The sequence below is a fragment of the Apteryx rowi genome, unplaced genomic scaffold (genome assembly GCF_003343035.1).
Source record: "Apteryx rowi isolate R43461 unplaced genomic scaffold, aptRow1 scaffold_107, whole genome shotgun sequence".
Lineage (NCBI taxonomy): Eukaryota > Metazoa > Chordata > Aves > Apterygiformes > Apterygidae > Apteryx > Apteryx rowi.
Genome location: NW_020447275.1, coordinates 1063556 through 1078892, shown reverse-complemented (window position 1 = coordinate 1078892; position 15337 = coordinate 1063556). Strand labels below are relative to the sequence as shown.

The following is a 15337-nucleotide window of genomic DNA, read 5'->3' as shown; positions in this document are numbered from 1 at the left end:
ACTCTAGAACTGATTGATTCCTTCTGCAGGAAGAAAATAAAGAAAATAAATAGATAATTGCACACTAATTTTGTTACTTGTAAGCTCTAGAGCTCCAGATATGATAATCATAACAACAGTAAAGAGTAAATGTTGCAAAATGTTTTTATGTACAGCTAATTGGACTGTAGCTAGCATAATAAAATTTCTTGTAAGCCCAAGTCAAGTATAGGTCAAGCAAGCATTTCAGAACGGATTAATAGATTTCAAAATACCCGACTACATTAGACAGCAGTTAAACATATTCTTCCTTGTGAAAACAAATGTTATTACATTAGTCTGTACAATATCCAAACTCCTGAGCAGAAACAAGTCCATTATTGAAGAGAAACCTTTTTAAAATGTAAAGTACTTAAAATTTTTAGGTCGATTCCCTTTCCAAGATTCAATGCAAAACAGAATTGCTTGAACCCAGTTAAATTTAACACTACTAACATTAACCTGAAATATTAAGTATAGAAACAGGCCCAGAGAAGTCTTGGATGGAGGAAGAGGGAGGAGCAAGGAACCATGCACAGAGGCTGCTTTTCTGACTTGGATTCCCTACCAAAAGAAAGCTCAGGCCAAATTCCTCTTCAGTGTAACATGGAGGTCAGTGGAGACACTAAAGGAAGGATTTTAACCCTTTGCCTAGAGCTGTTTGAGTTTCTTCAGAAGACCGATTTACTGTTCAAGAAATGCAGCTTTATGCAGACTACTACTTCTTTTTTTCTTTTTTTTTGCTTAAAAATCAAATTATTTCAGTTTTTTCATTTTGAAATGATGCCTTGAGACTAAATATGCTTCACTGATTGATTTTTTTTTTTAAATAATAATCCCTCCTCCTCCAAATCTCTGATAATGAAATAGTCTGATCAATCTGAAACAACCTGTTTTTTCTGATTTGGTATTTGAACCAAGTTTTTGGTTCAGCCAGAGAACTAAAAGAACATATTTATTTGTCCAGGTCTTCAGCAGTTTTCAAACCTTAGATGACCACTATTTTTTAGTATATATGCTCTCTCTGGTAAAAGAGACACAAAAGACCAGACATGCAAAAAGAGCACCAGTCAACCCAGCTACACTGGCTACTGGGTGTCAAGAATAAGAAGGACAAGTGACAAGAAACCCAAAATTGCAAGCAAGCTCAAAGAGATGTGTGAGGATACCCTAGACTGCCTTAGAGCAGCATTTAACCCTAAATGACTGCACTGTGTCTCCCCTCTACAGAATCAAGAATTGGGAACAAGCGGCCACTGGCAGGTGCAGGTCCTGCACCACAGGGAAGCTCTGGGGAAGGGCAGCAACAGCTGCTGCTGCTGCTGCTGCTGCAGCAGCATAAAAATGAGGAAGGTTTCCATATAGTTGGGCTGACTCCAGAGGTTTGCCACTTTAGTCTTGACATTTCTCCTCTGTTGGCGTCTCAACACTGTCACTTCTCCTGGTCCCAGAGACCAAGGCAAGGAATGTTCACAGTCTGCAAACTCTAGTGCTTTTGCATTCATTAGGATTTGCTGCAAAAAGAAAACACATTTACAATGAAAGAACAAGGAAACTTCCTTGTTCCTTCCATATGTCTGTCTCTACCAGAAGCCAAAAGGAGAAACATTGTGCAGTACAGAGGCTATGCTTGTCTTAACGAGACTGATCCAACTACCACACCAGAAAACAGCAGACTACCACTGACTTCAGAGAAAGTTGAATTAGATCCCAGAATGCATGTGATTACACTCAATATTACCCTTTTGGCAAATACTGTTTCTAATCACCATCCCTGCTTCCAGATCAGTTCTCTTTATAAGCACTTTTGTTTCCCATTTTCTTGAATTCTACGTACTGAACTGCTTAGTTAACATGGGACATTTATCTACAGGACATTTATCTTCAGAAGATCTCACAGGCAATGCAATGATTGGTCCATAGTGGAAAGAAAAAAAAAAGATAAAATAACCAGTGATCTTTAGAATGAGGAATGCAGTGCCTTGAGCTTAAGCATCGATGAATTTCCTCCAGCAGTTGCAATTCCTCACGCCGTGACTCTCTGCCAGTCAGCCACACCGAGTCCTGAGGCAGCACACAATGTTCCTCTGCTCAGCCTCTCACACGTGGCAAATGGGAAGCAGAGGCGCACTCAGCAAGCCTATCTCACTCTGAGAAAGGAGTGAAAAATAAGATTGAGGGGAAAAAAAAAAAACAGGCAGACACTTCTCTATAAATGGCAGAAAGCAGGGAAATGAATCATTTCTTTCTTGATGGGAGAAAGAATTATCAGAGGAACCAAGTAATTCACTGAGTGCTGACTATAACTACTGCCTTCTGCACTACCATGAAGTGAAAAAAATCAACATCAGATACACACTAACGGGAAGGGCTAATCATATTTGTCTTAGCTTTTGGTGTCTAAATTAGGAGCCAATGCTGACAGAGAGAATATACTGTCTCCAGAGAGTGATGCTGAATACCCAGGCTAACAGCCTACAGCTTTCTCCCCTGGCTGCATAGGAAGCCCAGGCTCCTGATCTGTATAGCTAAGTTAGACAACTGCAGTGAGATGATTTTAGCATCCTACAAATGACTTTTGCATCCAACAAATATGTATTTCCTGTATGCTACAGCATATACACAAAATATAGGGCAATTACTTTATTTTACATTAATAATGAATTGGGAGATCAAAGCTTCAGCTGCCAATCCAGAAGAGGATTAGGAGAAACCACATATCTCCAGAGGCAAGGGGTGGAAATAATGGTAACACATGGGTAGGAAAAGAGGTGTGAAGAGGGGGAACTGGCACTGAATAAGAGACAAGTAGAAGTACCTAAATGAATACTCTGTAAGTACTTCTGATGCTTGTGGCACCCATCTCCTAAACCTTTTGCAGTGTTTCTGTAACATCAGACACAAGGGGCAACATCAACTCCTTTCCCAAACATAATTCCACTGATACCATCTACAAATTCTTGAAGCATCTTTTTCAACCCCCTGCCCATGAGCTCTATTAAGTTGCAGATACAGTCCAATTCAGCCAGCTCATGCACATCTAGTGCACACAAGCCCTTGCAGAAGATTAAGATAAAATACAACTGGGCACAGAGGAAACAAGCAGAGACAGGTGTCTGGGGAATTCTACTTTTGCTGCCATTGAAGATGAAGCGATGGGAATGAACCTGGGAGTGTTTGCACTGCATGAGGTAATCGCGTGGGATTTGCACATTATGCAGATTTACAGTTCCCCTGGCATCTTTGGCCCACTTAAGTCCAAAGAACTGCTCAATGGTAAGAATCCAGGTGCATTCTGTGCCTGCACTGCTCATTCATTTTATTCATAAAATTACACAAACACAGATTCACACCACGAAAGCTGGGGGAAAACTCAGCCATTGGAATGTTTATGAGCATGTTCAGATCAAATGGATGAAAACCACAAAATCTCCACACTCTCATAAAGTATCTGAACTTAGATCTTTAGTACCTAGATGAACTCTTTCAACATCAGAGAAGCTGCATCAGCGCATCTTAGCTGAGGAATTTACCCCAGGAATCTGAAGAGAGAGGAACTACATCAATCTCAAATTACAGCAAAGACACAATGTAGCTGCTTTGAAAAGCTATTTCTGAACAGAAATAAATTACAGACCGTTACCTGCTTATAATCCTATCAACCAGTAGGTCAGATCAGTACCAAGTTCTCAGAGGAGAAGTAGAGCATCTGCAACATGCAGGGCAACAAGTCTCAAATGCAATCAGCCTTTTGAGCCCTGATCCGTGGAGTTGGTAGTTATGAGACTGTACTTTCTAAACTTTTCCAGCTTTGCTTTGCTGTGTGATAAGTAGAAGAAACAGTGCAGAGACTTTCAGCTCCCTGCTATCTCTGCAAGGGACCGCAAGAACTTAGATTTGTAATCATAACCAAGCATTAACTGCAGAAGAATAAGCATGGCTGATAAATGAATAAAACATTTCACCAAAAGAAATCATCCATCTAACACTCAGTCCAAAATCATGTGAATGAAAACAACTGATGAACAACTGTTAGCACAGTACAGAATCTTCATGTCTAAGCTGCTTGCGCTTTACTGAGGTTTAACACCGCTGCCTTCAGCACAGTCCCTGTGGATTTAGGCTAGGATACAGGAGCGCAGCCTCATGCTCATTTTAATCTCCATTTTACTAACCTACAGGGTTGACTAGAAAACCAGGCCATAAGGCTGGCAGAGACTTTCAAAAGAAGTTGTAGTGGATTGTATAGCTGTGAGACAGACTCCATGGAGAAAAACAGGGATCTGAATAAAACTTGGGATGATTATTAGAAGTAACTGAAACCCGTGTATCTTGATGTAGCAACAATCATCAGGCTGATCATCAATAGGATGAGACAGCTGAAATATTTGGCCTTTCTTTGACAAGCACATATGGATACTGTTTCATTTAATGTGCTCTGGCTGCCATTACCCTACACTGTCTATTATTAAAATTGTCACAGTTACATTTTCCAAAAATTCTTATGCTTTTTAGACTGAGAGGCAGACTAGAAGAACACAGGAACATACATTTCCCTGATCACCACCTGCATCATCATTTTGTAAGAATCAGTCCCTGTCTTTGACTAACAGATTATCTAGAGACCTACTTACTGGTAAGGGTTTGATTAAAAGCCCATAGTGTCACTTCAAAGAAGAGACTAGCACAGCACTGCTGGCAGAAGTGCAATCTCTCCAAGTTTGCTTCAGTTTCACAGCAGTTTGGCAATTCCACTTTCTCCCAGATTTGTAGGACTGTTTTGATGTGAGATGACAATATGACAGATGATGACGTGACACAAGATGATAATATGACYGATGATAATGTGGCATGTGATGATGAGATTTTACTGGAAACATCAAGAGCCCCAGGTCTCTCTCTCTAACCCTTTTCCACATTTACTGGAAGAACTTTGCAAATGTTCTAATCTGGAAGCAATGTCAAGCTGAAACATCTTCCAACTGGATCTCAGTCATCATTTCTGCAGCTCTTGGCACTCATAATGGAGGACTCAGTAAAAGAGCTAAATCATCCATTTGTTACATGATATGCAGTATGTCCAGTGTACATCAGAATTCAAAACAACTAATTGGTTTAGGAGAGATGAGGTGCCTTACCAGGATGGATAAAGGGAGCAACACTGTGTTTGAGACCCAGACTCTGCAAGGAAGGTCAAACCACGGATGTTCCCTCCGTGCCCAGGAGCTTGTTTGTAAGCCCGCACCTGCCTATTTCAACTGCTCAAGCACCCACCTGGGTTAGGCTGCCCTGACACTCCACTACTAACGCTGATTTGAGACATATTGCTCCATCTCCCTTCTTATGTGTTTTGATACATTGTGAAATAGCTGAGAGACCCAGCTCTGTCCATCTTTACCAGCTTCTCCTCCGCACTTTGGAAAAGACTGTACTTACCTGAGAACAACCTGTCCCTCAACAGTTTTGAGGAGAGCTGGACACAGTAAAAGGAATACATTTTTCTTCCTCCATTTACCTGAAACCTGTACACAAAATTTATGGGGATGAGATTTTACTTCAAAAAGTTAACTTTTCTAGGCCTAGTACCAATCTGAGAGGTTAAGGATTTTATAATGATTTATTTTTCACCCAACTCTCTGGCTATGAAGAGGACCGATGCAAACACAGAACTAGCTGTCCTATTATAGTGCAGCAAATAACAGATTCTCCCCAAACTGAAGTGAAATACTCAAGAGGACAAATAAAGGAAAACAGCTAAAGGATTTTGTATAATTAAAACTTAGTCACTTTGGGTGTCAATTGTAATAACAAGTTTCAATAATATTCCTACAGAAGCACAGTGATTAAGTTGCTATCATCTCTCTAACATCTCCTAAAGTGCTATAAATWTTTGTTAAGAGAAGCATCCACTTATTGAAAGGGCTCAAAATCTCCTAAACATGACACTGAACAGGTCCAGAGAGCCTGAGGGTACATATGAAGCCCTCCCCAAGAATGCCACCTGCCCCAGGACCACGAATTCCAAGAAGCATTCTGCAAAGTCTTTGCAATGGGAGCCGACCAGCATGGTCCCATTCAGAAATTCTTCCCAGTTTTAGAGATCCTACAGCAGCACTTCGGGGGCATTGCTTAACTTTCTAGACTGCTTCAGCTCTAGCTGTCAAAGCAGACACAGTAGCTGCCAGCAGCTGCCTCTCCTTTATCCGTCTCAGTTCTTCTGTTTGTCTCCTTTTCTTGCTTTTTCTCCTCTACAGAAGGCCAGATTTTCCACACAATTTAACTATCACCTTTTATTTAAAGCCAATCTAAAACAATCTAATTCAGCTGACTGAGAGCTTCACACACTCCAGAGGAGCAGTCTGACTGGCTTCATTAATTATTTCTCAACATACATAAATACAACCAGAGCCTGAACCCAAGTTCTGGCTCTGAACACTTCTGAGCTGGAGAGAAGTCTGTAACCCCATCAAGAATTTGTTACTGTCTCCAGTCTCCTTAATGGGCCACAGRAAAATTCTGATGTGGAAGCAGAGAGAAATGGGGAGAAGACGGAACTGAATTCAAAGTCAAACTTTCAAGCTACCCTTTATCACTACAGACAATATATCAAAAACCCACATCCAAAGGTCTATGCTCCTTTAAACTCCAGARCTGGACCAGAACTCTACAGCTGAACCCCAGCTTTAAAATAAAAACATTTCAGCTTTCAACTTTGTATAGTTACTGTGGCACTGGTTAGAGGACAGGAATTTGTGCCATTTGCCTGAACCCTACACCTTTGACTATCCTTCCTCTTGCCCAGGTTATCTGTTTTTCTTTAATAGCTAATCCATCTGCCCAGGCAGCTCTCCAGGTCCCATTCTAGCTGCTGGAGCCTGCTTGAGAGGAGCATTTCCTCAGCCAGTGGGTATTTGTTGGACTTCATATCCCACAGTATATTCTAAAATGTCACTTGAAAATACATTTCATGAACAAAAGAGCCCCATATTGCTGACTATATCAACTACAAGATTAAAAGAGAGAGAGAAGGCCTAGTGATCTAAGCACAGCACTGAGACCTGCCACCAAGCAGCTCTAATCCAAGTTTTGACACTGATGCCTATTATGCCTCATGCAGGCCACCTAACTTCTGGCTTACGTCAGTCCTAGCATATGCCAGTGTCCCCCTACTTTGTATTCTTAGGGACTCTGATCCCAGTGAAACACCAATATTCCCACTGGGCAGCAGCAGACACTTATGTTCTTCTTCACTAGAATTTGATGGAGAACGAACTAAAAGATTGATTTCAGTCCTGGAGCTATTCTGGCAGAAGAACTATGTACTGGGAAAGGCCCTAGCAGGCACCCTGCAAACCAAAGTGGAGGAAGGGCTAATGCAACCCCAAGCTGCAGGGCACTCAAAAGCCCAGGCATGCAGCCAAGCCAGACAGAGCATGGGTTTGTCCTCTGCAACTATCGGCACGGTGAGCAATTAAGAGAGTTCTGGTCACAAGTCTGTCATCTCCCAAAGGAAAAGGAAACCTAATACCAGTTGGAGACTCTAAAAGATTAATTCATTAGTATTGGACACTTTGGACCACTGAAATTTAGTGAGCAGATACCATTCTTGGCATGTGAGCCAGTCAGACTGAGCAGGAACCTTAYCAGTGCAAGATCTCTCTGCACTAATACACGTGGCTGAAATAAACCCATTTTTATACTAACTGCCTTTTTTATTACACCAATAAAGGACTACACCTGCTAAAAGACGAATAATCTGATAAACATACACCAGCGTTATATGTTGAATAGTCCTCCCATGACTTCAAGAATACCAGAGAAGGAAGAAACCCCAGGAATTTTAATTACAGGATTGTTCATAGATCTTCAGGGAGGAAAACCATTTTAATTGCTTTCCTTCTTCTTGGGAAAAAAGTGTTTTGAAGTGAGGGCTGGGCACCTATCAGAGCAAAAGGCTCTTGCTTGGACAGGGCAAATGGAGTTGTGCAACATCGAGTTAAACATTCTCAATGTAAGATGCAACACACAGCCCAGCTGAGCACGGGCTCTCCAGCAGATCTATGTAGTGTCCTCTTAAAGGAAATTTCCACCTGTTCTACTGCACCCAGCACTCTGAGGAGTCACAAACAGAGTAAGAACACTTTCCTCAGCAAAGAAGATCTCTTTAGCTGTATTTAAAGTCAGAATTGTGAATGCAATTTCTTGTACAAACACAAACTATAATTTACCTGTTTGCTTGTTTTATTAAACATGGTTTTACCAAATTTTCCCAAGTCAAACTTACCACTGTGCCCGTAATCTTGCTTTCACTTTATTCTCATTCAAGTTTCTGGTGATGATAACAAGTGCTTTCTTCTAGATGTCAGGTGAAAAATGTCTCAGAAACACCAGAGATTAAATAACAATATTTAAATATCTCAACTGAATTTAGGGGAACAGACTGGGAAACTGAAACCATATGGCACATATGACAGAAAATACCMTTGTCCTCAAGCACAGCAGAAGCAACTGTCTCAGACATCTCTTAATAGTATGATAGTTTCTTGAATTCACACAAAGCCAACCATGGTTTCCCCAACTGGATCCATAAAGCCACATCAATTTTTGTCTGATTAAAGAGTCATTCAAAACCACAAGAAGCAAAACAATGTTACGTTTACTATGACTACTACATTCCTGTGAGTGCTTGTACAAAAGATGAATGAAGTCCACATGGTTCCTTGCACATGGAATACAGTTCTGATTAATATTAGGAATGTGTACCCCTTTATACTACTGCTTCTTGATTAATGCAGAATGGCTCATTATTTTCCAATCCAATATCTGTCTTGAACTTCACATACAGATATTTCATCTATTGAAATGTACAAAAATATTACAAAATTAAACAAAGCCTCTGGTTCACAACTTCATTAGATTTCCAAGCACAATCATTTTTGCTTTTAATATACCTTAAGACTCTTCTTTTAAAGTCATCACTCAAAATAACACAAACTACCCACAGTAGCTCATCATTGTTCTGGTCATTAAAGACTATAAACACTATAAGGACACAAGGAGAAAGACAAAGGTTTAGTGTGCATATGCATCAGACAAGGACGTCATGCAGTAACTTCAAAAACAATGACTCTAGTCCTAGTACTTATGTACACGTGACATAAATGAGGGAAGGCTGAGAGAACTGGGACTGTTTAGCATAGCGGGGGCATCTAATTGCAGTCTTCCACTACCTAGAAGACTTATGTAAAAGACGGAGCCAGATTCTTCTTGGAGGTGCACAGTGAAAGGACAAAAGATAGTGCTCACAAATAGCAACCTGAGAAATTCTGACTCAATATAGAGAAAAAGTCCTTCATAGTAATACAAAGAAAATAATCTTCACAGTGGTGGTTAAGCACTGGAACAGGCTGCACAGAGAGACTGTGGAATCACCCTCCTGGGATATTTTGAGAACTCAACCAGATGCAGCCCTGAGAAACTCACCCTCCCCTGAGCAGAGATTGGACCAGCTGACTCCGGAGTCCCTTCCAACCTGAACTTTTATGATTCTATGTCCCACAGTGAAGTGCTTACTGCATTGCTCAAGATTCACAGACTTTTTTTTTTTTGGGGGGGGAGGAGGGAGGGAGGGATTTATACACTGACTACATTAAAAGTATTAATTCCAGGAAAAAAAAGCTTTATTAAATCTATTACTAGAATGACAATGTTTGAGCTATCTACAAGCATTTAGGTGAGACGGAGATTCAGTCAGTTATAGACCAAAAAACCCCCACCACCTCTAGGGCAATTATTTGCATAGAAAACCCAAAGCAGCAATGACAAGGTCCTTTCTAGCTTTGAAACAGCATGTAAATCTATCAAATAAACTCACTCATACAGGCACCTGGTTTGCACGACTACAAAAGTGCTACTTAGAGAATGGGGTCTAGCACTACTGGTATAAATTATGCAGATGCGATACTCAAAACTATGCCAGTTTCTTTAACACTGGTGATCAAACTACTTTGGCTTGTCTTTAATCACGCTTGATGGATTATTAGAATTATACTGATTTGGTATTCCCCCCACACTGCCTATATTGAATGAAGCACTTTGCAAAGAGACTGTTAAAAAGCAGTACAAAACAACGAGGTTCTGTGTTTGTCCACAGATCAGAAATTTTGCATTCTCTGTGCCAAAATGCACAAATTATAATCTGCAGGGAGCAGGCTTAGAGTTCCCAGGAGGTGGAAGAGCCCATTATGATTTTGTTTTATTGAACCCAACATTTCTTTTCATTTGAAGAAAGATTCATACCAATACTGAGCATTTCATTTTGATTCTTAACATAAAAACAAACCAAAGCAAGGAAAAGAAGCATTACCACCTAACATCTGGCAGCATGTTGACAGTCTCCAGTCAGAGACGAGCAGTGCAATGCAAAATACATTTTCCAGTGTGGATTGCACAGTGGTCTGACTGTTTATGGAGAAGGTTGGTGATCATATAAGGACTCTCTCCACAGTTGGAAAAAAAAAAGGTCTACTTAAGCTCTCATACTTTTATTAACAGACACTGAACAGCAGCACTCTCGGTCTTCAGAAAGCATCTTTTTTTGAATGGCAGAGAAGGAGAGCACAGCTTAAAATGGAAAGAGTAAAGTCCTGTTTTCACTGAAGCTGACCAGCCAGAGACAGAATTCATCTATAAGGACAAGGAGTCACTTACAGCCAAAAGGCTGTCAGGATTTTCTACGGAAAGCTCTCTTTCTTTCCTGTGAGTCCCATTATTGGAGTCCCACTAATGCCAATGGCATTGCAAGGCAATCACAGCGTCTGCTGCTGTGATTTGCCCTGCCAGACACGACAATCCAGAACTCTCCACTCGACCCAGCACAGCTCTAAGTTCAGCAAAGACCTTTTTCAATAGCAGGCCCATACGACCTAGGCTTTCAAAGCAAATTAGAGGAAGGATAATTCCATCTGCCTCTCCTCTGTCAAAGCATGCCCCATGCACCTAAAGGACAAAAAACCCAAGAGTGTACTCTGAAATAAAAATTGATGACTAATCCCAAGAATAAGGAGGGTTTCCCATAGGAAAACCTCAAAGGGGCCCTATCCTGTATGCCTCTACACCTTCTCAACTTCAAAGGATGCTGCCAATCCAGCAACTTCTTGTTTGATTGAGCCCTATTTTTTCTGTATCGCCTGTCAAAACTACAGTACCAGTGAGAAGTGGTGGGAGGAATGAAACTGGAGTGTGCTTTGTCAGAGCCACCAATTCCAGAGCTGCATCACAGAATCATCAGAACGCTCGTTGGAAAGGACCTTTAGAAGTCAATCAGGCCAACCTCCCACATGAAGTAAGACCACTGCCAACAGCCATGGCTGATCTAGTCACATCCTGAACACCCCCAAGGATGACTATTTCACAGCCTGTCTGGGCAACTTCTTCCAGGGCTCCAGCATTCTCCTAGCAAAACTGCCCTTACTGATGTCCAGTCTCAACCTCCCCAGCTGCAATTTGTGGCCATACCCCTTGCTGTATCAACTAGCACAACCAAGAAGAGTTTGGCTCAATTATCTTTTCTGACCTCCAAACAGCAGCTTATAAGCAGCTACTAGATTGGCTCTGGGCATCCTTTTTAGGAGATCAAACAAGCTCGGCTTCCTCAGTGTCTCCTCACAGGACATGTTCTCTAGGCTTTTGACCATCCTGACAGACCTCCAGTTTCCCACAGATGAAGTTCACTGTTCAAGGTAAAATAAAGTACCCTTTGTATCCATTGTAACAATACAACACTGAAAGAGTTAAAAACAATGCAGATACTCATCACTTATGTGGAAAATCTGTGCTCTGAAGGGCTGCCCAATTTTCAGTAATTATAAAACCTTTTTTATGTTGAAAGAATGTATGCATAGGCGATACATTTCCTTCTAAGACCAAAAGAAACATGTTTTTCTTGTGAGTCTTAATCAAAACAGTGTTTTCATTGCACATTCCTGATGGCACTATAGCTAAAGGAAATTAATTTTTCTTTAACCAGCAACTGGGCCTGAGAGGAGACCAGGAATGGTGCTGCAGACAACTGCTTTGGGGCAGTCCACAGAGAAAGCCTGAAAAGCTCAGGATGACTGCACAAGTCCTGTGAGGATAATCTTGCCACTGGATAGTTCTGTGAACTCTGTATCTATTTCACTTCTTTACATTTTTACACCACTCATGGCTTCAAGCCAAGACCTTCGTAAAAAGAGCAATTTAGTTCTTGAAAAGCATGACAAAAAGTTGACCAAACAGTCTGTTTCCAATACTGCTTAATGAGGTCTGAAGCAATCAAGACCTCCTGCATGGAGACTGTGAGTTATGTTTGCTCTGATGCATCAAGCCCATTTACCCTCCATTAAAACCCTCTTTACTGACAGCAGTTGAATGTTCTTGCACAGGACGTGTTCACCAGCGTGCTTTCTGACCACAACTGCTCGACATCCCACTGTGAGTCCATGTGCTGCAACAGGTCCTTACCTACAATGTCTTCATAGGCATTTTCTTCTAAAGTGCTCTTGGATCCTAATTTATGCTGGCTCTCAGTCCCATTTTCAGTTGGGGAGGGAGGGTACAAGGATTGCAGACTTGAAGCATCCTCAAACTCAAAGGATTTTCTAAAGTTTAAAACAACAAGTAAAGTAATTAGTAACTAGAATGTAAAATGACCCAAATACTTAGCTAAGCAATGTGGATAAAATGATTTAAAAAAAAAAACAAAAAAACACCTCATGCTCTATGGACTAACTTGTAGAGGAGCCTCAAGTCCTGCACTTACAGCAGTCTTCAATATAACAAATTTTTTTGACGTTCTTACAAGGTTGGGAAGTACTGTTATCCCCATTACACAGGAAGGGAGAAAACACAGAGAAAGTATGTGTTGTTTTTTTCTTTTCAAAAGTTATAGAGTAAATTAGCCACAAAGTCCTGGGATTAGAAATTGTTTTGCCCTTGCCAGGGGCCCTGGAAACATGTGGCCTTCTCTCTTCAAGGAAAAGACATTTCTCTGGAAAGTATTCCTCCACCAGCTGCTCTAGGAGACTTAGGACTTAGTTTGAAAACTCTCTCAGATCTTGAACCTTCAGCTATGTCCCTGCATAAAGGTCAGTGTACAAATGCCAAAGCCAGATTCACATGCGGAGGAATCACTTATTTCCCCTGCACACCCTGCATCAAGCACTGGCAGCTGAGGATTACGTGAGCAGGATATTAAGGCTGTGTGGGGCGAAGGAGCTACCCGGGGTGATGGCTGGGGCCCTGAAGGTTTGGGCTGTCTGGCAGGAAGGTGAGGGGTAGCCAGCTTAGATGTCTCACTGCTGAGAGGGAATATTGGCCCCTCCTGCCTGTGCTCTCGCCCATCATTGTGGTTGGGAAGTTTGGCACCATATTTCCAGCCAAAATGGATGTGGGATAAACCTGCAGGTTGCAAGAAGCTGGAACGGGGCTGACACAGGTCAGTCGCCCGGCAGCCATACTTTCTTACAGACTATTCCTGAGAATCAATGCAACTTTTCTCTCACCCTGGCACTCTAGGGACAGGCGATTCTCCGCAGCCTTCAAAGGCTCCAGCGCTGCCAAGCAGACCGTGGGCAAAGAGGCCTAGCCCTCCCCGTTCTCCAGTTTGCCCAGCATTTGTTCTCTGAGGCGATATCTATACTGAAGTGGAGAGATACATGGTTTGCGCTGCCAGCTCTACCTGAGCTAGCATTAATGTAATTCAGTGCTGAAGATGAAATGGTGTGAAAAATGGGCTCACCTCAGAGTGCAAATTCAGGGTTGCTGCAAGGCTTGTAGAGGCTGTGCTGATGCTCTCGCTTCACTCACTGATACCCAGACTAGCTAGATTAACAGTAAATCATCCTGCCATCAACCAGCTGGAATGAAACGTACTTTGACAGTGGCCAAGGCTCAGGAGACATACTCGAGTGTATCCATTATCCACACACATTACAGGCTGTAATCAATGCAAAAACTATTGTACACTGTATCTGAAAGGCACATTCCAGTCAGTAGGCTGCTGAAGCAGACTTATGGGTCCGGAGCAGACTTAAGAGCTCTGTCTCCCTCCTTTCTCAAATCTTAAGAATCATCAGGTCCATGGTACAGACACCAGGATATTGACAGAAACAAGCTGAGAGTTTCAGACCCACACGTCAGCTCTTCCCCACCTACCAGCAATTCTAAAACATGTTTAGGCAATGATGACATAAGGGTGTATGAAATGAGACTACGTAGTTAAGCACATTAAATATCCAACTTTCATAGATTTCAAGGCAACACTATTATGCAATGACACTGCACAGGGCCACAGAAATGATTTTGTGGACTGACACTCAGCTGTGATCCCTGTGTTTCAAGACTACCCTGTAACTCTCCTCTCCTGTTCTGCATCTGTGCCGGAGGATCTCCAACCACTAGAGAATATTCAGCTCACGTCTATTCACAGTGTGGAAGCTACAGTGTATCCAGCTCCCCTGGATACAGCCTGTATCTATGCTAGCAGATAAGTATGAAAGACTTTCTTCATTTCATTATAATGTTAAATTAGACACCAGAAAGAAGAACAGTCTTTTAGAACAAAATATTAGAACAACAAATATCCTCAGATATTCTCATGACATTCCAGTGAGTGTAAAGCCCCATGTATGCTCAACCTGCCACACACAGCTACAAGCATGAATTGCATCTATTCTCAAAAAGAGAACAGCTTAGAGATTGAGATTACAATTACTAACTGCAACAAAATATTGTGGTTCTTAGATGATTTGTATGGTCTCAAACTCTTTGTAAATGTTGGAATTATCCTTACTTTAAATAAAGGAAGTACAAAAAGAAAGACAATAAAGTTAAGATTTTATAGTGAATTTCCACCCAACCTGGGAGTCAGCCTGCAAGCTGTGATTTTGTGGGGTTGATTWACACTTACATCATTGTTAATCAGAGATAATTCCAGAGAAAAACACTAAACTACACTGGAGCAAAGTTGCTACAAGCAAACAGAAACCTATCCTGCAAAATGTCAGACTGATTTGCAAGAATCATGAAATACTCACGGTAGGGCTGCAAATCCTACATCTTACAATCCACTAATCATAATTGAAATTGATAAATACTGCTTTTATTTTCGGCTCATACCTGCTAGCCCCAGCCAGGACTGAGGTTGCACTCACTGTGCATTGCTGCACAGTGCTGCTCACAAGAGTTTGTCGTCTAACCCACCTATGACAGAGACTGAACTTGCCCAACAGCAGGTACAAGCATGAATTACATCTCTTCTCGAAAAAAAAGAACAGTT

The 15337-nt window shown here is 41.5% G+C and overlaps 1 protein-coding gene across 2 annotated transcripts in view; it reads right to left on the bottom strand.

The window, feature by feature from the left end:
- ST5 (suppression of tumorigenicity 5) overlaps positions 1 to 15337 on the bottom strand; it is a 111870-nt gene that overhangs the window by 59317 nt on the left and 37216 nt on the right. For both annotated transcript variants that reach the window (XM_026070217.1, XM_026070225.1), the window contains exon 3: positions 12523 to 12659. In XM_026070217.1, the coding sequence (XP_025926002.1) occupies positions 12523 to 12659 (137 nt within the window). The remainder of the gene's footprint in view (positions 1 to 12522; positions 12660 to 15337) is intronic.